Source organism: Electrophorus electricus, chromosome 3 (assembly GCF_013358815.1).
Source record: "Electrophorus electricus isolate fEleEle1 chromosome 3, fEleEle1.pri, whole genome shotgun sequence".
Classification (NCBI taxonomy): domain Eukaryota; kingdom Metazoa; phylum Chordata; class Actinopteri; order Gymnotiformes; family Gymnotidae; genus Electrophorus; species Electrophorus electricus.
The window spans coordinates 32,244,873-32,265,621 of NC_049537.1; the positions used below are offsets into that span (position 1 = coordinate 32,244,873).

At 39.5% G+C, this 20,749-nt stretch overlaps 1 protein-coding gene across 2 annotated transcripts in view; it reads right to left on the reverse strand.

The window, feature by feature from the left end:
- Positions 1-14,530: 14,530 nt before the first annotated feature.
- galnt14 (UDP-N-acetyl-alpha-D-galactosamine:polypeptide N-acetylgalactosaminyltransferase 14 (GalNAc-T14)) overlaps positions 14,531-20,749 on the reverse strand; it is a 32,583-nt gene continuing 26,364 nt past the window's right edge. The window contains exons 11-16 of one of the 2 annotated variants that reach the window (XM_027022821.2): positions 19,610-19,702; positions 19,414-19,497; positions 18,502-18,646; positions 15,885-16,004; positions 15,170-15,489; positions 14,531-14,825 (exon numbers count right to left, since the gene is read on the reverse strand). In XM_027022821.2, the coding sequence (XP_026878622.2) occupies positions 15,331-15,489; positions 15,885-16,004; positions 18,502-18,646; positions 19,414-19,497; positions 19,610-19,702 (601 nt within the window). In that variant the 3' untranslated portion in view covers positions 14,531-14,825; positions 15,170-15,330. Of the gene's footprint in view, positions 14,826-15,169; positions 15,490-15,884; positions 16,005-18,476; positions 18,647-19,413; positions 19,498-19,609; positions 19,703-20,749 lie in introns of those variants that run through there. The other variant, XM_027022822.1, reaches the window with a different exon arrangement.

The following is a 20,749-nucleotide window of genomic DNA, read 5'->3' on the forward strand; positions in this document are numbered from 1 at the left end:
TAATAATAATAATAATAATAATAATAATAATAATAATAATAATAATAATAAAATAATTACACCGTAGTTAAGGTACTTATTAATAATAATAATAAGAAGAATAATAAATAATAATAATAATAATAATAACACAGTAGTTAAGGAACTTAATAATAATAATAATAATAATAATAATAATAATAATAATAATAAATAATAATGACACAGTAGTTAAGGCACTTGACTAGTAATCAGAAGGCTGCTAGTTCAAGCCCCACCATCCTGTTGCACTGGTGGGGCCCTGAGCAAGGACCTTAACCCTCAGTTGTTCAAGTTGCATTCAGTCATATTTCTAAGTTGCTTTAGATAAATGCATCAGTTAAATACCAAAAATGTAAAACTACTACTGGTGCACTATATATATATATATATATATATATATATATATATATATATATATATATATATATATATATATATATATATATCATTAAAAGAAAACATAAAGAAACATAACATAAGAACATAACATAAGAAACAATGATGCCTGAGACATATCCACTGTAGTTGATCTCCACATCCTGGGAAAAGAGACCTACATTTTTTTGTTTTGTGTCTTTCTTTTATTATACTCTTGCATTGCATGTTGTTCTGTTGAGTTCATTTAGACTAACAGTTTTAGAAGACAGGCACTAGGTGGCATGTTATGCTCTCCAATACAGTTTTGTAGCTTGTGTAGCTAACTAGGTCTATTACAGTTTTAGAAACACATGAAGGGCTGTTATGTGGCTAACTTTATCATTTGGGTTACAGGGATTAAAAAAGAATCTTCTCACACGTGGAGGCTCCTGTCCTTTTCATGACAATCTCAAGAGATCTATTTCCTTTCATCTCTGTCATCATCAACAACTCCTTATCCTTTGGTCCTGTACCAACTACGTTCAAAACTGAACGGGGTACCAATACTCAACAAGGCCACACTCGATGGCTCCAACATAACCAATTACAGACCGGTATCACTTCTCTCTTTCCTCTTAAAAGCTCTTGAATGAGAAGTTTACAGTCAATTATCTCTTTTCCTCAGCCAGAACCAGCTCCATGATCCCAATCAGTCTGGCTACAAATAAGCACATTCAACAGAAACAGCCCTAGAGCAGTGATGGGGAAACTTTATGTATATGTATATATATATGTATATATAAACATTTATTTATATAGCGCATTTTACAACACATGTTGTCACAAAGCAGCTTTACAAATGTCCAAATCCAAGCTCCCAGTGAGCAAGCCAAGGGCGACAGTGGCAAGGAAATAGAGGAACCAAGCCTCAAAGAGGGCCCATCCTCCTCTGGCTGACAGTGGTCACCACAATAATTACAATTTTAAGAGAAAAATAAATTAAAAATGAAAAAAAAAGCAATTTATGTCTAGTCCAATTTCATAGAGGTCCTAGTCTTGTCCCGATGGTGCAAAAGCTGCTAAACTGTCATCTGTCTTGATTGTTATGGCCTTTGACACAGTAAACCATAATATTCTCCTTTCTGTTCTCTCCAGTCTTGTGTGACTGGCTCTGTATGGAAATGGTTTCAGTTCTATATGAAGAGACTGTCCTATCAGGTAACATGGAGAGGATCCACATCCACCCCGTGTAGACTATCTAACGGTGTCCCCCAGGGCTCAGTATTAGGCCCTCTTCTCTTCACTTTGTATATTCATTCTCTTGGTGATGTAATATTTTCTCATGGCTTCTCCTACCACTCCTATGCTGATGACACCCAATTATTTCTTTCTTTCCCACCTTCTGACACACAGGTCTCCAGACGTATCTCAGCATGCTTTATTAACTTTGGACAACCAGTTGTCATTCTCAACTCATATTTCTAATCTAACCCGGTCTTGCAGATTCCTCCTTTGTAACATACGAAGAATTCAGCCCTTTCTCTCGCAGGAAGCTACCCAGGTGCTTGTGCAATCTCTTGTGATCTCAAAACTAGACTACCGCAACTCACTCCTTGCTGGTCTTCCTCTAAGAGCTATCAGACCAATACAACTGCAGCAGCACGACTGGTCTTCAATCTTTCGAAATTCATGTCACTTCACTGCTGTGCTCCCTTCATTCAATTCCAGTAGCTGCTTTAAGTCTCATGGAAGACAAGAATCAAGATTATTTTCTGTCCTGGCTCCTAGATGGTGGAACGAACTTCCACTTGCTGTCCAGACAGCAGAGACCCTTGCAGTCTTCAAACACAGATTGAAGACTCACCTATTTGTGAAATATTTAAATGACCACTGACCCTGCTCCTTTGATGACTAACTGTAACTCTACTACCTATTGTAGGGTATTGTTTATTGCACTGATGTTGACTGCTCCTATGTTGACTAACTGAAACTGTCTGTTATAGAGCTTATATGTATTTTGCACTTCTAGGCATAAGCATTGATTCCTGTTTTTCTACACTTTTCTAGTTCATTGGTATCTTGGACTCTAACCTGCTGTACTGTAATGTACTGTAATGTACAAGCATTAATAATATTCAAGATGTTCAGGCAGTAGATTTTCCATTTTAACACAGATAAAACTATAAATGCTTGCATCATTAGAAACAAGGGAGGTGTTTTTACTGAAAACCCATATTATAATATCCAAATATTCAATCTCAGACTCATCACACACTCATTAAATCGTTAAAGGATGTCACAAGGATAAACATACATTTTCTTCATCTGTCTGTGCATGGCAGGCCTAATGCTTGGATATGTGGCACATGGAACCAAAAGATGAGCTAGACACTTAGTAACTTAAAAATATATGTCAATATAATGGAGCTGAATCCTGGAGGCTGACAAGATAGGTGTGACAGGTTAACCTTGAAGTTGTATTAAATGAAAATATGGTCTTTATGGAAGGTTAGTTAGTTAAATGAAAATATGGTCTTTATGGGAGGTTAGCTACAAAAGATTGAAGGTGACTTAAAAATATCCATAAATGAAAAATAATTTGCACTGACTCTGTAGAGAGAACCCCTGCTGTATCAGTTATTTTCTTGTTGCACTCTGCCATTTATTGCCACATATAGAACTCTTTAAAGTGCCTGCAGTCCTAAGAGCAATTTTCAGAGTGTTAAAAATGCCGTAAATGTAACACAATGTCCTTTTATCGTTAATGAGATTGATTGAAAGTGCCTCTCGGCACTGTATTGATTTACAAATTTGTCAGTTTCACAAGATGGCTAAATGGTTGTGTTGACCATTTAGATGCCATTAAACAGACCAGTCATCATTTACATCATAAGTGAACTGCACCACATTTTTGTTAGAGATTCACCAGAAGCAGATACAATCCACCTCAGTGTTCATCAAACAAAAAAAAAACATATTTAGAGTTGACAGCACCTGCATCCTGCAAACATACTTAATTACATACTGTTCTTCAATGCAAAGCAGTAATCCTGCACAAATTTCTACCCACAGGGTGGACTTTAACCTTTCTCCAGCATTTGGATCCACGCATACCCAAAACAAATAAACAAAACAGAAAACTGAATTTCATACTGTGAAAGCCCCATAGCTGTCTGTCTACATGCAGAACCCTCTATCTGTCTGTCTCCACACACAGAGCCCTGTAGCTGTCTGTCTCCCCACACAGAACCCTGTAGCTGTCTGTCTCCACACACAGAGCCCTGTAGCTGTATGTCTCCCCACACAGAACCCTGTAGCTGTCTGTCTCCACACACAGAGCCCTGTAGCTATCTGTCTCCACACACAGAACCTTGTAGCTGTCTGTTTGACAACAGCAGGAGGTGGTCATGTCAGTGAGAAACATAATATATTAACATCACAGCAGCTGGGATATATGTAGCAGCTGTGCTTTATGTGGGTGCTCATACAGCTCTGTTGTTCCTTAAAACAGAGAGAGGCAAGCTGAATGAAGCTTTCACACCCGAGAGGTTAGTGTCCTCTCTGACAAATCACATCTCAGCTAGCATTCTTCATCTGAGCACAAGGGTGTTTTTTGTCACTTTGTTTTATTTCATGAGAGTAGGGGATGTGGAAGTATTGGCATCCTAAGACCTAATTTCCTAATTTCTGTGTTATCTATTCAGTGAAAAGTCTTGTGCTGATATATGTGCTATATACATACATATATGTATATATGTATATATATATATGTGTGTGTGTGTGTGTGTGTGTGTGTTTGTATGTGTGTGTGTGTACTAGTGTATACACAATACACAAAAGCCATGTTTTAATGGCAGCTATATGCAATAAATATTTTTTTTATTAGCTTTAATCCCATAATCAGATGTTTCTATTCAAATTTAGATGTTTTATTAATTTATTCTAATTGATATCAAATGTCTCATGATTATGGATGGAAGATAAATAAATAATTACACTCTTGTTCAGGATCTGAAACTCAGTGCAGGAACTTTGGAGCAACTGTCTACACTGGCAGCCTGACCTACCCAAGAAATTCCATGATATATTTAGTGAGCAAAATGACCAATCGTGGTGAGGGATCCTAACAACCGTCTTAAATTACACACCACTCACGCTTCACTAACAAGAAAGACTATAGTAAGAATAAATCGTGTTGTCAACATAATACATATTATCTATATCAATACCTACCACTAATCAATATAGCTAGTTCCCTTAAGAACTAGTGTTTCATACATACGTTAACTCCTAGAGTAGTAATAGTACTGGTATAAATTCTAAATTTTTCAATGGAGAATGTAAAACTACAGAGAACCAGGCCCAGGTTGTCTGTGTCACTGAAAATTACCTAAAAGTTTCATATCCAACATCAAGCCACTGGCAATGACAGAATTTTGGTAGCAATATGTAACTGAGACTAAAGGAGGTTTGAGGATAAAAATATGGTCTTACCACCACCTACAACATCTGTTCCAGATGCTGGTTAAGTGGCCACCTACAAACCTTTGTTTCTCTCACTCATCCATTTTGCCTTCATCCACCTCCTCCCTGGTATTTCCAACGGAGCGGGTCTGCAGGTAGAATGTGCCTTTTAGCTTTTGAAATGTCTGTCCAGTGCTTTCTCCTCAATGTAAACCCAAACTCTTGTGTCTCTTTCATTTGACAGAGCTTTGAGGAAGTGTAGATGAGAGGAACTGAAGCTCACAGAGCAGGTGGATGATAAATTAGCCCTATCATTATGCAGTTTAATTTGAAAATGATTACTATGACTGATTTGGCTCCTAAGCAGTTAAATGTTGTGCTGATTCCAAATGGCATTAAGCAGAAAAAGCCCACGAGGCATCACGGCCCCATCAGCTCCTCTGGTGCCCCGTGTGTGCTGTGTAATTACAAAACCACAACAGCCAAATGGAGATCAATGGCTGAATGAGACACAGGCTGGAGCAAAAAGCACAAACTCAGCTGCTCCCTCAGAAAAAATACCACAAACACAACATAAAATGTCACAACAAAGCATCCCTGTCCAAACGGAGATTAGTTGGCAGACAAAAGCAAGGCAGAGACAGAACTTTACACCCAGCATGATACCAGCAGCAATACCAGCAATTCTGCTATTATATTGGCTTGGAAATCAAAGCATTAACTTTCTTCTTGAATAGACTTATTTCTTGATTACACAATTTTAAACATATGGTGCATTATACTTTTCTGTATTCTTTGGTATCATATATGATTTTTATGGCATTTTAGAGTCCTTTTTACATTATTTGTCATTTTTTACTTGTTGTGTTGTGTTTGTGTTATTATGTTTAGATCTGTTCTTTATCTTTAATTTACATTTTATTTTGTCACATGAAATATTCATAAGCTTGTGCAAAAGCAGCACATGGGGCACCCCACACTGGACTAAACTGAATTAAACTAAATGAACTAAACTCAACTAAACTGAATTAGGCAGATGGCAGGTTGCAGTGTAGGTTGTGTTTATGTAACCAAAATGAAATATGAGAGACAGATTTGAGAGTTAGAATTCTTTAGGGCTTTGGGGCATGGTTTGAATTACGGGGGGGGGGTCTGACCCTCATAATTGGGTTGGACACCCAAAAAGATGTAAAAACATCTGTTTGGCAGGAGTGGAGTGTCAAAAATGATAAATATTCTTCTTACCTGTAAATGTAATATATTTCCCTGGGAAAAAGTTGATCCCCACCCCAAATGTCACTGTATAATTTGCACTCTGCTTGGGGAATGTAACTAAAAGCAGTCAAGTTATGTTTGAAAAGAATAACAATGTATTCAAGCTTGTGAGCGGTGAGTATAATGAAATAGAATTCAAAATGGGGTTTCACATTTTAATTTTAATGTAACACTCCAAATACATATTTTGACAATCAATTCTTGAATTATCATTCAAAAAAGAGAGAAATGAATCAAAAAGCTGCAGCATGACCCAGATGTAATCAAATAAAAATAACACAGTGCACCATGAATAGTTCCCATCGCAACTGTCAGTTTGAAGGAACAGTGTTGATGCAGGTCCACTTCACAGTAAGTTTAGTCTGAATCTCCTCTAAAGTCAGAACCTCTCCCCCAACATACTGGACCAGTCACAAGCACAGCAGCACACCAGTCGAATGGAAAAGTTAGTGAATTCAGACACAATCTGAAATTAATATAATACTCACAATCTGGGCTAGACATACACTCTGCAGCTAGTATACCGCCTGTTGCTACAGCTGTAGTGTATGGGGCATGCATACATATGTAATACTCTAGAGGGCGATGCAACACCCCATCCCATAGGGACTACAACTGGCACTGTAACTAGGGGAGTATGGCTGAATGAACAGCTAGAATAAACCAGAGAAATAACATAAAAATAAGAAGCATAATGAGTATACTTCCAGAGGCTACATGTGTGTTACATCTACACCTTGTGTTCCAATCCAGGCAACTCTTAGCTGGGACTGATTGGAAAATCTACATCTTTTACATATTGAAATACTTATTTGCAGACAAAATATGGCCAAAATATGAATTTGACGTGAATCTGAATATGGCGTGGATCTTAATATTACACGTGAATCTGAATATGGCATGAATTTGAATTCCATCATTTGTTTACCATGCCTCCTGTTGACTTTTTCCCATTGATCTTTTGCTCCACAGAACCCCACATTAATCTGGAAATGTCAATAAATCTGGGGAAAATAAATCTGATCTCATATCTGACCACAGCGTTCACACACAGGTGTCACGTGTGTGCACATCAGTGCTACCAAAGCAGAGATACAGTCTGGCTTTCTGATTACTGAATACACAGAGGACAGCTGTCACCCCGGCCTAAAAGATCCAGATACTGGTCACATTTAAATGAAGTGTAAACAACGCTCACAATTTATTGAATCAAGGATCAACACATTGTAGTTCAATCTTCAGCAGCAAGGATGGCCTTAAAATATTTCTAATCTGTTCGCACAATAGGTCCATCCCAGTCAGGAGGGCAGGCATCTGTGAAACACAACAGCATAAGGAGCTCCAAATGTTAAGACCAGGATGAAAGAGATAACGCCAAACCTCTTTAAGTGACAGACAGTTTGGAGTGAAATCAATGAGAGTACGACTTTAATGCTACGCACCAGCGACATAGATCAATGCGTGAGACTGAGAAGAGAAAAAAAATGAAGTGCCAAGACTTAAAGCTCTTCCTCTTGCCTTCATTCTTTAGTCCTATGTTCTTGGCTCAATTTTTCATTTTATCACAGGTGTAACTCTGATGAAAAATGCCTATAGCTATTTGGATTAATCTTTCATTTCCCTCCTTCTTCAGTGTTGTCTGTGGAATACTGTCAGGATGATATAATTGCCACAGAAGGCAGTACATAATAAGCAGCACTGAACTCAAAGCCACATACTCAGCAATAAAGGAGATCGATTGAGGCCCCACAGTTCCTGATCTTTCAGCAGACAGAGGTGGATGGAAGTCATGGAGAGATGATTTAACTGTAGAGTGGGAAGAATGAGCAGAAAACAGAACCTCACAGCGTGACCTCTCGAGATCCCGCAGGGTTACAAATACAAAGACACCGCATTGTATGTCTCATTACCCACTTACCCTCAACGCATAGATGCATTCTCAGCAAAATGGCTCAATAATGGGAACAGTGTTAGAGAGCTTTTGAGCTTTGAACCGTGGCAGGAAACCTTGGCAAGAGCATATCAACTAACATTTATCTGAATGTTTTATCTGTTGCATAATTTGCACCTGCGAGAAAATAACTCGGGTGGAAAATCGCAGAGGTTATCACCTTCCAATGTGAGAAACATTTGCATACAAACTTGTAAATGCTTTCTGATACATGTAGATATAAGCAAAACTAATAACTGAGTTTCTGCACACACTTATTTGAGTGTCTGAGCAGACTGAAGGCTGGAACAGTACTGAGATGTTTTAGAGACCCTTGCTATGAGTCTTGTATACATACTGAATTCTAAACTTATTTATGAGTTATGTTACAACCCATGGCTAGTGCTATAAGGATGGCTTGACCATTTATAAATGTGTAGCACATCACAAAGCATAAACAAATGTAAGTACGTATAAATATAAGTACTCATACTTTCCTACAGTTACATTATGTATTTTATGTATATGTGTTTGCTATGTAATGTCATGGAATGTAATTTTGTAATTTTGAGGTGTAATTTTTTACAAATATTTATTTATAATGACTAATAGCAATCTGTATTACTTATGAAGTGTTCTGTATGCATTTATGTATTATGTCTACAGTGTTCATAGGATGGTCACTGCTGATTCAATTTAAGGCATATTGCAATTCATATTATGACTGATATTTCAGGAAAGCATCGTAAGGTTTTGTTAGCATATCAATCTCAAACGCCCAGTGTGAAGCTGAAAATAAAATATACAACAGTAAGTAACATTTATTTATATAGCACATTGTGACGGCCTGAGTGCCGCAAGGCAAACAACAGGATGCAGATGCTTCTCTAGATGTAAACATTTATTTGACAAGATGAAACATGGATTCTAACACAAACAATAAACGTTAATGGCACTCACATACAACAAACCAGTGAACACCGTGATAAAAACAATAACCTGGTACAGAACTGTGAGCATGAACAATGATCGACAGAAACTACAAAATACAGGGGTTCAAATACAGACATAAATGACACGAGTAACAAGGTGCAGGTGTGTGATAACAAGGGGGCGTGGTTACAAAAAAAGGGGAAATCACAGTAGGAACAGTCAACAAAAACACACCACCAGCACATGATGTGTTGGTAGGGGAGGGTTCTGTTACACACATATAGCACATTTATACAACTTCTCTTGATCCACAGTGATGTATAACAATGAAAGACATTAGGTACCTTGCCTGTCAGAGAAGATAAACACTTTCAAAAACAGTGTTACTCAGAACTGGGCAAAAGAATGGAGAGTTGTCGTACAAGTGTCACCTGAAAGGTTCACAAGCTGAGGATAAAATGTTTCACGGAAAGCTCTGCCCCCCACGAGTCACGTGGTATGCGTGCAGGGGACTTTATGTTTGTTGCCACACCCATGATGGCACACACCTGCACGGGGTTAATGTTGAGTGTATGTCTGTTTATTTAAACCCCTGTTAGTGTGGGCCTCATTGTTGGTCATTGCTAGCTTCAGTGTCGAATCTTAGTGTCAATGAGTGTGTAGCTACTGTTAATGTAACCCAGCGTTTATGTAATTTTATGTTGTCGTTGTTACTGTTTATACTGTTTGTGTATTCCTGTCTATTAGTGTTATTATGTGTGAGTGCCAAGAGTGTCCTTTATGTTTTATGTTATTAAATGTTTCATATCGTCAAGGGAGTCTGTGCGTCCTGCTCAACGCCCTGCGGCACACGGGCAATAACAGTTAGCTCCAATCATTTCACTTTTACCTCAAAAACTGTAAAGAATTCCTCACAAATTCCAGGATTAGTTATATAATTATGAAATAACATTAAATAAGACTTTAGATATATTACAATATTTGTGAAGTCATGTTAAATATGTTAAGAATAATGAAGTGCTTTGTTCTCGATAACACCAAAAAATCTTGAAAATGTAAAATTTAAAAATCTCAAAAGACACATAAACCATCCTTCCATCTCCATAAAAATAATGATCCCAGGATTCCAATTACAGCTGCTGTACAAACATTTAGCAGGGTTTGTCATCCATAAATCCAGATTTGTAATATGTCCAGAAACAAACATAGCAGCATAAGCACATAAAACACTAAAACAGGTAAATGACAGATAAATGATCTTGGGAGTCAGATGTGTAATATGTTTAATATGTGTAATATTGTCACGGTTTTCTCGTCCTGACATCACAGTTCCCATGGTGATGTCTTCATGTGTTGTTTGTTTTGGTTTCTGTTCATGGTTTTGCTTTGGTTTTGTTTTGCCACGCATCCTTTTTTAATTCCCTGCCCCTTATTGGTTTCTGCTGTGACTTGTTATGTCTCATTACTGTGTGTATTTAAGCCCTGTGTTTGGAACTCCTCATTGTTGGTTATTGTTGCCATCACTGTTACTTGCTAGTTAGTTCCTGAGTCCTACCTTCTGTGCTATTGATGTTTCGCTAATCAGCCATTTGTCATCTCTCTGTCAATATATTTTCCTTGCCTTTTAATTTATGTTTCAGTTTGGCTTGGTGTTTCCCTTGTGTTTTAGCCTCTTTGTTTGCCTTCCATGTTGCTTTGTTAGTATCTCTTGCTCTCATAAAAAAGTCCTGCACTTGTATCCTGCTTCTCTCCTTATCTCTGCTTAATGTCACAGAATAACCAACCTTGCAGAGGGCCTCGCTGGATTTCCACGTTTCATCCTCATCAGTTCAGACTTCACCCAATTCTACAAAGAACACTGGCTTTACCCCAGGAGAAGAGTTGGAATATCTTAACACTCTTCTTTCTGCTCATAGGGCTGGGAAGCCTGTGGTTCTACCATCATTGTTGGCAATTCCTAGAGAGTATGATGTGGAGGACAGTACAGTTGAAAGAGTTATGTTTCTATGCCCATTTGTGTCCCTCAGGTTTCCGTTCCCAGATCAGCTTCATCAACATCCTCTGTCAGGATTTTCCCCTCCCTGGCTTCTCAGGTCCCATGTTGGTACCTCTCTCACTTGTTTCAGTTTCTAGCTTTCTTTTGGGTTTTTATCTTTCATGTGTTTTCAGCTTTCTTCATGGTTTTGTTATTCTCAGCCCTCTTGTTTGTTAAACTCTCCAGCTTATTGGTCTCACCTATTCCTGGCACTGCTGCTGTTGTGCCTGTTTTCAATCCCTGTGCCTCTGTTTCGGACCCTGTGCCCCAAAGCATCCGTTTCTGTGCCGTCTCCTTGCATCGCCCCTGGTCCTGTGGATGCTCCCCATCTTGCCTCATATTCAGTGCCATCTCTACTGTCTTAGCCTGACTCCTGCTACTCACCTTGCCCCGGTTCATGCTTCACCTATCATCTAGTAACCTGCTTCTGCTCTTCATGTCGCACAAGTGCGTTGCTGGCTCTGATCCCAAGTCTTGTGCCTGACTGTGCCCTGTCTTTTGTGTCTGTTTCTGTCTAGCCTGCTTCTGTTCCTGGTTCTTGGTTTGTCTTTTCCTTTTGATTTGCATGTTGAAGGGGGGGTTCTGTCATGGTTTCCTCCTCCATGTGTTGTTTGTTTTGGTTTTGTTCCTGGTTTTGCTTTGGTTCTGTTTTGCCACGCTTCCTTGTTTAATTCCTTGCACCTTATTGGTTTCTGCTATGTCTTATGTCTCATTACTGTGTGTATTTAAGCCCTGTTTTGGAACTCCTCATTGTTGGTTATTGTTGTTATCATTGTTGCTGTCACTGTTACTTGCTAGTTAGTTCCTGAGTCCTACCTACTTCTCTGCCACTGATTTGTTAATCAGCCTTTTGTCATTTCTGTCAATATATTTTCTCTGCCTTTTGCTTAATTCGTGTTTTGGTTTGTCTTCGGGTTTCCCTTGTGCTTCACATCTGGTTTAGCCTCTGTTGGCCTCCCATGTTTGTTAGTTTCTCTCACCCTTTTAAAGAATTCCTGCCTCTCACCTCGTCCCTAGTAAATGTTACAAATATGTGTAATAAATATGTTGCACATACTGTACACAATGTTTCAAAAATCCTAGAATGTGATGTACCCTGAAGGCATTATCAGTTACAATGTGGTGTTTGCTTCAACATTCTGCAGACAGAAGTGTGAAATCAGCCCAGAGTATATCAGTAAACATCGCTCGCTTATGATGTGAATCCAGAGTATAGTCAGCCCGTTTAAGTTGTGGTTCTTGTTTTGCTGATGTTCCGATGTTCATGATGGGGAGACCTAATGTTAGGCTAATTATATGCTGTTGTGTTTAAGGTACTGACTAGTAATAGGAAGGTTGTCAGTTAAAGCCCCACCACTGCTGGGTTGCCACTGTTGTGCCCCTGAGGAAGGCACTTAACACTGAATTACTCAAGTTGTGTTCAATCAGAATTCAGTCAGTAAGTTGCTTTGGAAAACTGTCAGATAAATGCTGTAAATGTAAAATGTTAGGATAATTATACTGTTCATGGTGGGGAGATAGTTGAGTGTAGGGAGATATATTTCTTGGCAACTTGCTTGATTCATCCAAACAGCTATTGCAGTTTTAGTTGGATGACCCTCCAAACATGACCATGGAAAGGTATTGCTCAAAGTATGAAATTTGGACTGACTATCAGAGATGCAATACATTTTGCCTTTCCTGGTCCTACAGCATATGACACACTACTGAAATGGATCAGCATACTAGAAACTAACATTCTGTTCATAAGTTTAATTACATACATATCATGAAAATGATGGGGATATATGCAATGGAGATGAAAATGACAATATTCAATTATTCAAAACATTTGCTCCATACAGAGCGCACAATACTGTCATCAAGGTCAACACAAAGGACACTATACACATAGCCGTTAGGAATCCTGAGACACTTCTTAAGATAGTGTGCTTTTATAGACTGTGGCTATAGTGCATATGTTCACCCATATCACCATGTTCCAAGTCTGTTTTGAACCTCGAAGTCCTTCTCTGTTCTTTAGACATTGTCATTAAAGCATGTAACCCAGCTGGTCCTCCTAAGACATTAGGATCCAATGGAGAACCCCTGAATCCTGATTGGATGTAATAGCTGGGTCACAGCTGCCAGGAGGGGCCAGAATCAGGTCACCTGAGCTCTACATTGTTTGGAGCACAGACTGGCTGCTGTCTCACTCCCTGCTGACCCCATCTCTCCTTGCTCTGTTTCCCCTGCTGCTTCATATGTGTCAATGAACACTCTTTGACTGCAATCCCTAGAATTCCCCAGAACACCACATGCTGGAGTCTCCCCAATCCGCCAACCACATCCCCCTTCCCAATCAAATCATGCAAATCATGTTTATATATATAATCCCACTCTTTGTCAGTTTATTCTTTATGAAGTATTGTTTAGGTTCATTCATGTGTACTCAGCACTCTGTTTTTGCTGACCTGTGTTGTTCAGTTCTCAGCTCTTTGCATTACTCTCTAGTGGTGTTCACTACCTGAATTGAATACATTTATGTCTTTACCCTGTATATATTGTGTATACCCTTTATATATTGTGTATACCCTGAATATAGTGTGTATTCCTTATCTTATTACTGACCTATGCTGGTCTCGTGACCGCGTTTTTAGAATTCCCATGTGAATAAACCTACAGTATTTATATTTCTCCACGAGCATCTGACCCTGTTCTGTAGCATTACAGTTGCAAATGAGGATAACAGGAGAAGCAACTGGATACCCCCTACATGTCTTGGTGTCTGAACACTTGTGGTTGTGTCTGGTCTTTATAAAGTGGCTTAAAGCAGACAGCATATACTCTCTGGCAACAGAAGGAAAACCACACAGCATGACAGCATGGCATCACTACCCTTCCAGAGCTGAACTCTCAGTTCTGCATTAGAGCTTGGAGCAGGGGACAAAGGGCAGTTATGCCATAAATCATTTTATGTGTGGTTGTCACGTTACTTAAAACTGTCTTCTTCTTTAAGCTACGTGGAAATAAGCAATCATCTAATGCCAAGCAAACATCAGTATATTACACTATCTAGGGTTCATTTCCCCACCATTCATTCAGTATACTAGAAACATCATGTAGGTGTAAAGTAGGTGTGAGACTACAGCCCATCTAATGCCAAGTAAAATTTTCATTAGCCATATTATCATAATACTGTCATCATACTGTCATAATACTACCCACCATACTGTCATCATACAGTCATAATACTATCATCATGCTATTAATACCATGCTACTTCTATGCCATTGTGTTGAGAATGTTCCATATTGCAAATTAACCTATCAACAGTGGTCATGTGATCAGAAACTGACAAGTAATGCAAATCAATTGCTTTAGTGATGAGTGTATAGAGAAGCACTTACTTTATACACATCTTTATACCCACCCTTGTACACACCTTTAAAACCCACCTTTGAACACACTTTTATATATATATATCTGCCTACATTCTGTGTCCTCTGAAGTGGAAGCAAGACACAGGTGCTTCATTAAGAAAAATAGGCCTTTTATTGAATGTTGATGTGCTAGGAGATTCATTACACAAGTGCATTGCTTTGGGGTGAATTTTTACATTGACGTAAAAAACAAACATTCTTCTTTGCATGTAGTGCACCAGTGTTCTATTAAAGAGCTTGCTCAAGTTTGTGCATGTCTAACAGTTTTGTGTGTATCTGGTAGGTTTGTATGTGTCCTGCAGGTTTGTTTGTGTCCCGCAGGACTGTGTGTTCCCGGCCAGCCAGGCCTGCTCTGCAGAACAACAGTGTGATTGACACTCCAGGGAACCTGCATGGAAAGCACAAACGTCTTCACTGTACATTATATATCACACAAGCAGATGAGAAACTGATTAATGGTACATTTGTGTGAATATTAGTTTCTATTTATATTACTATTATGGTTTATAAAACAATTGCCTGGTACAATTTACACAGGGATTATTGTGCCCTGCAATTTTCTGCAGAGCCAAAGGAAATAACCCAGTAACTCAGAATCAGCTTATATAGCAGGAAAACTGCTGTTGGCGCCAAAAGCATCTAAACAGAAGAATCAGTTGATCTAAACAAAATGACTAAAAATCTTGATGCTGTTTAATATTTTGGTTTTTCCTGGTTGCAATCTTCTATTACCTTATGTGAGCTACAGAAGAAGTCAATGCTGTGGATCAGAAGGGTATTGGTGACGTTTCTCCTGGAGATATACACTGAAGCCCCCCCCACCTATCTATCTCTCTCTCTCTCTCTCTCTCTCTCTCTTGGCTCTGGGCTGGAGGCGCTTGGTGGGCATAGGGTCATGAGAAAGGCATCTCCCATCTCTGCGTGTGGGCTGATGGCTCACAGGGGCTGATCACCAACATACGACTGCTCTGTAGTCCGTCCAGCGCCATCTCACTGTCCAGGCAGAAGCGTGAGACTTGGTGCTCCAGGTGCGTCCCTGATCTCTGCCAGCGCTGAGGCATGGAAATAAAATACAGACGAGAGCAAAACACACACAGTAAACACGAGATAAGCACTCAGAGAGAACATACCTGCATCACATATAGCACCAAGCTGCACTCTCCCTCCTACAGAACGATCTAGATTCTCTACATACAACAACCCCAGTGGAAAAAGCTGCTACACCCAGCCAAAAATATTCTAACATTTGAAACGTGATGAATGTGACACAGGAAGCTGTTTCCAGCAGCTTGTGGGAGAAAAAGCTTTTCCTTTGAGGCCTGTCTAATTGTCTGGCTGTCTTGCCATAGCGCTGTCAGGAGGGCCTGCTACAAGCCGCATGACGGAGCGAGAGAAGGCTTGATTTACAGCCTGTCAGAGAGCGGGGCTACCTGCTTGGCTGGGTTACCTGTTTGCCATCACTGATGTTGCAGGGCATGAGTAGAATCTGGGAGGCTGGAAAGGTGGTGGAGACGGACAGGCAGTGCTGCTGCTGGCGAATCTGCTGCCCATGTGTGTAGATCCACTCCTGCACAACACAGGTTGGCATGGTTTAATCCAGGGCTTTGGAATATAACAGAGCTAATGCAGAGATGGGTTATTATGAAGGGCACTATACAATGATGACAATTCTTTAATGTATATGTCACTAAAGATTTCTGTTACTGCCATTTATATATCACTGAAAAATCAGGGAAAGCAGACCTGTGCAGATTTTAGTCAGAAAATGACCTTTTAAAATGTATTTTAATGATCTTTTATACTTTTAAGCATTTTTAAAATCTCTCTCCGTCTGCTTCTAGTCTGTTAAGAGCTATTAGTGCACAATGAGCATTTAACTGCCTTCTTGGGAAATCATACTATAATCAGGTTATGGAGTGATCGGGTTATGGAGTCATCGGGTTATTTAGTCATCGGGTTATGGAGTGATCAGGTTATGGAGTGATCAGGTTAGGTATTCAGCATTTTGTGCTGTTGTTTCTGAATCTCTTCAAAGGATCTGTAGTGCCAGCTGCTATCTGTTTATAATACCACCTGAGCAACACCAAACTAGGGGGTTGATTATAGTTTAACATAAAGCTGGAAGGCTGCATTACTTTTGGGAAACACCTTTATGTCTTTTACATACTGCAGAAGTAATTTGTTGTTTTACATAAAATATAAGCAACCCAGCCACTTTAAATGTTTAATTTCTTTTAACCTCAAATAGGAAGAAATGTAAAACACAATTACTCCCTTAACTTACTATATGAGGTCCAATAAATTCAAATGTTAAGACAGCTAGGTTATTTACTTAAATTAAACAACAAAGGTGGTTGTTGTTGTTGTTGTTGTTTTTACATGTGGTCAGGCCCCAGGCATCACATGTGCGTCTGATGCTGACATAGATTTGTAAGGATATCTCATTACTACAAACTGTATATGTTAACCTGTCAGTTCTCTATGAGTACAAATAAAACCCCTGCTAGGTCAATACTGAGTTAATATTTAAGATTGTTTTACTGCTTTCTGATGTGGCTAATATCCTCTGGCAGTAATAAGGGGTTGGCATGGATGTGTGCTTTTGCATCAAGCACTGAGGGACAGCTTTTCTTATGGCAGCCTAACAAATAATACGACCACACTAGAACCACAATGCATTGTTTGAAATGATTCATTATGAAAGATACAAAGAAAATGTTATTGCCTGTATTTCTCACACCTGAGTTAGACCTGGGCCCACAATAATATATAATTAATGGCAGATACTAAGAGCAGACCAGTGGAATTAAGAATATAAGGATTAATATTAAATGTGCAGGACCTTCTAGTTTGGAGTCAGCAGGGCTGTGGGTTTGATCTACAGGTAAAGAGAAAAACTGTGGTAGATTAGTGGGGTTAGGGAGCAGAGGACACCTCTCTGTTTAATGTAATTACACCACAGCGTAAAAATGTGACCTAAATTAAATGACATTAGCCTTCCGTAAAAAGGAAGCTTTTATGTTGCCCCTGGCTGCACAGATGATAATGTAATCTATCATGTCTCCCTGTTGCAGTGCAAACAGCCTAAGAGTGAGATGATAGGGTAGTAAGGTGGTAGATGTTACAGACATTCTTGGGGAGCAAGACTACACTGCTTTTACCACACCAGTCCTATCATTGCTGATAAAGTATTGTACTCCTCTGTTACAGCTGTGTAAGAAACACAATTTTGCCCCCAGATTCATATAACAATTTTCAGATTTCCGTGACCAAAATGACCAAATTCCAGTGCCAACAATAAAAGGTTTAAGGACCCCTTTATGTAGGACACCTTTTACTGTGTGTGTCCTCTGTATTTGTACTCTCTATGTGTACTTTTACAGAGCTTGCTGGTCATCTTTCTCTATGTGAAGGATACAGCACTATATATCATTTACAGGAGCATATTAGAGACATCTCCACCAGGTGCTGTACTTCTGCATACCTGCTGACAGATGCACTTGAGCAACTGCATTACTGATAAATTTATTTGCTGTCAATAATTTAGTAATAAAGAATTTTCTCAAGGCTCTCTACTTAAAAGCAAGTTTAAAAAGCATTAAAAATGCATTTATTTCAGTTGAACTCATTGTATGGCTATTTTTATCAGCTGTTTTTTAAGTGATTTTCATTATGTTGACAAGGCCCCTCTGTGATTAAGGCATTAGTCTCAGCTGTGTCTCCCTCTAAAAATATTAAATAAATAAATAAATCGGTTTGTCCAAAGCAGCACAGCTTCAGACGCATGTAGAACATGGTAGCCCTTCTATGAGTGTAAGGGTAAACAAATACTAAGGATTAAGGGTTTGTTAGTTATCGCTACCAGGTCAGCCTATTCTCACTAATGTTCTCTAATCACTGGTCACAGACAGGGGAACACTCCTGCCCCACTAACAACCCGCCCCACCAAAACACCCCCACCCACTGAACATGCTTTTTCTCTGCCAAGAAGTGCTATTCATGGTTAATGAGTACTGAGCCATGTTGCTAGGTAACAAACCTTTTCAAAGGTTTGGCAGTGATACCTGGCTCCGAACGGGGACGTCCTTGGTCCTACTGCAGGGGGCCAGTGTAAGCACTGGGAGGTCCTGCCCCTCCACCTGCTGTGCCTCCAGGCAGTTCTGCCTTTGCCGTATCACTCCAGACTTTGCATCAGAATCATCTGGAACTCTGGAATAGGGATGAGATGCTTGGAATATTACCAAAGTCCTTCCACTTTGACCATGTGGAGCCACTCACACACACAATGTGACAAAACTATCAGACTGCCACACAAACTCCAGTTCCAGCACCCGTGTGAACTAGGATTGATCTAAGCATTTGTACAACATCCAGGGTGTAGTATAGTTCAGTATCCCTGTTGACTAAAACATTGTAACTGCTGAATTGCTAGTCATATTAAGATTTATGTAAATGAACAGTGCTGGGATAACGCATCAACTGATCAGACCTAGCAGAACACACAGCTGTGGTACACAGAAATGAAGCAGGAAGGATCTAGCCAGATCGACACTCAAGCACAACACACTCATGTTCCCAAAAGAGAGGTGGGAACACACACAAGTTATACACTCAATGGTTAAGGTAACTGACTAGTAATCAGAAAGTTGCCAGTTCAAGCCCCACCACTGCCAAGTTGCCACTGCTGGGCCCCTGAGCAAGGCCCTTAACCCTCAGTTACTCAAGCTGTATTAATTATTGTCATCAGCTAAATGCCATAAATGCAAATTCTTGTGATAGAAAGGGCTCAAGATGTGTTAGTGGTGCATCTAGCACACTGTGCAGAATATCTCACACTAGAGAACAATAAAAGCATCCAGATCAAAATTCTGGATGAAAGGAGCCTCTTACAAATAAAAACTTTATCACACAGTAAAATAAAGACATGAGTAAACTCACATAATCCTGCCTTCGTTCCCTCCCACACACTCACTCACTTGAGCTCTGGATAGACGTTGTCCAGATACCACTTGAAGGACTTGCACATAAGATTCTTTCGGAGTTCCTGCCTGCCACGAATGCTGATAAAAGAGGAAGAGAAAGAGAAAAAGTAGAGTCAAATAAGAGAGAACCCGCCTGTATAATGGCTTCCTCTTATCATAACACACCCGCGGGATGTCTGCACTGACTCACTCTCCATAGGACTTTCCTCTTGCTGCTGGTCGAGCTGAGTAGTAGAAGAGTCTGAACTCATCCATCCACACCTCAGCAGTGCGTCTGGTGTTCCTACAACCAGTCGTACATACACAGCTCAGGAACACACACAGTGGCCCTCACACTGACCTCAAGACACTGACCTCCCGACTGGAGTCTGTGTCCCTCATCACACTCATCATAGTTTTTACCTGCTGTAACACATGTGCCATGATCAACAGCTGGTGAACCAAATCAGGCATGTGAGTGAAGGAAGCAAACAAGACTGCTGGGAGGCTTTGCACATTTACTGAACATGTTTACAGTGCTGATCCCAAGCACAGATCCGGGGTTTATAATGTGAACTGTCTAGGTACCACAATGTCACAGATGTCATTACTAATCAAAATTTGGCCAGAAATTTAAAAAGCAGGCAATCAGAGAGGTTTAAACTCTATCTTTTAAGCAGAGAAGAATGAAAATACATAAACTGTTGTACGTAGGGTCTGAGGTACAAGTATCCCAAAATATGCATGTAAATGATATATTATTGCATTATCTATGGCTGTCAAAACAGATACAATGAACAGAACAAGTTAAATATGTACCAAGTTGTGTATATTTTTATATATTAATGTCTTTCTGTATTAACTGCTGAATATTCATTTACTCACCTATACAGGCAAATGAATGTGTGTTACCATGTGCAGCACTGCACCACTAAACAGCTCTACAGATTTAAAAAGTGTATTGCACTTTTCCTTAATATTTCAAAAGTTCCATGCTGAGCTGTCTTTCCCCAAGGGCAAAACACAATGAAAGATAACACATTCTACACAGTAACACAGTAACCGTCTGCCAGCAGGGAAACAGGCCTGTGATATAAATCTGTGGCAAAAAGCCAGTGAGGAGCATCAAAAATCATTCCATGGAGCTGGCAGTGAAAACCATAAGAAAAGAAAAGACGGGTTTGGTTTATGGTAAATTTAGAATATTCACACCACCACCAGTAGAAAGTAAATCAGTACGTCAGTGTTTTCTATTTAGATTATTTTCTGGATTTCATCTTGTTGCAGAAACATCCTTGTGGTATTCATGAATGTGCTTGTTCATGTGGATGAAAAGTCAAAAATAGGTCTG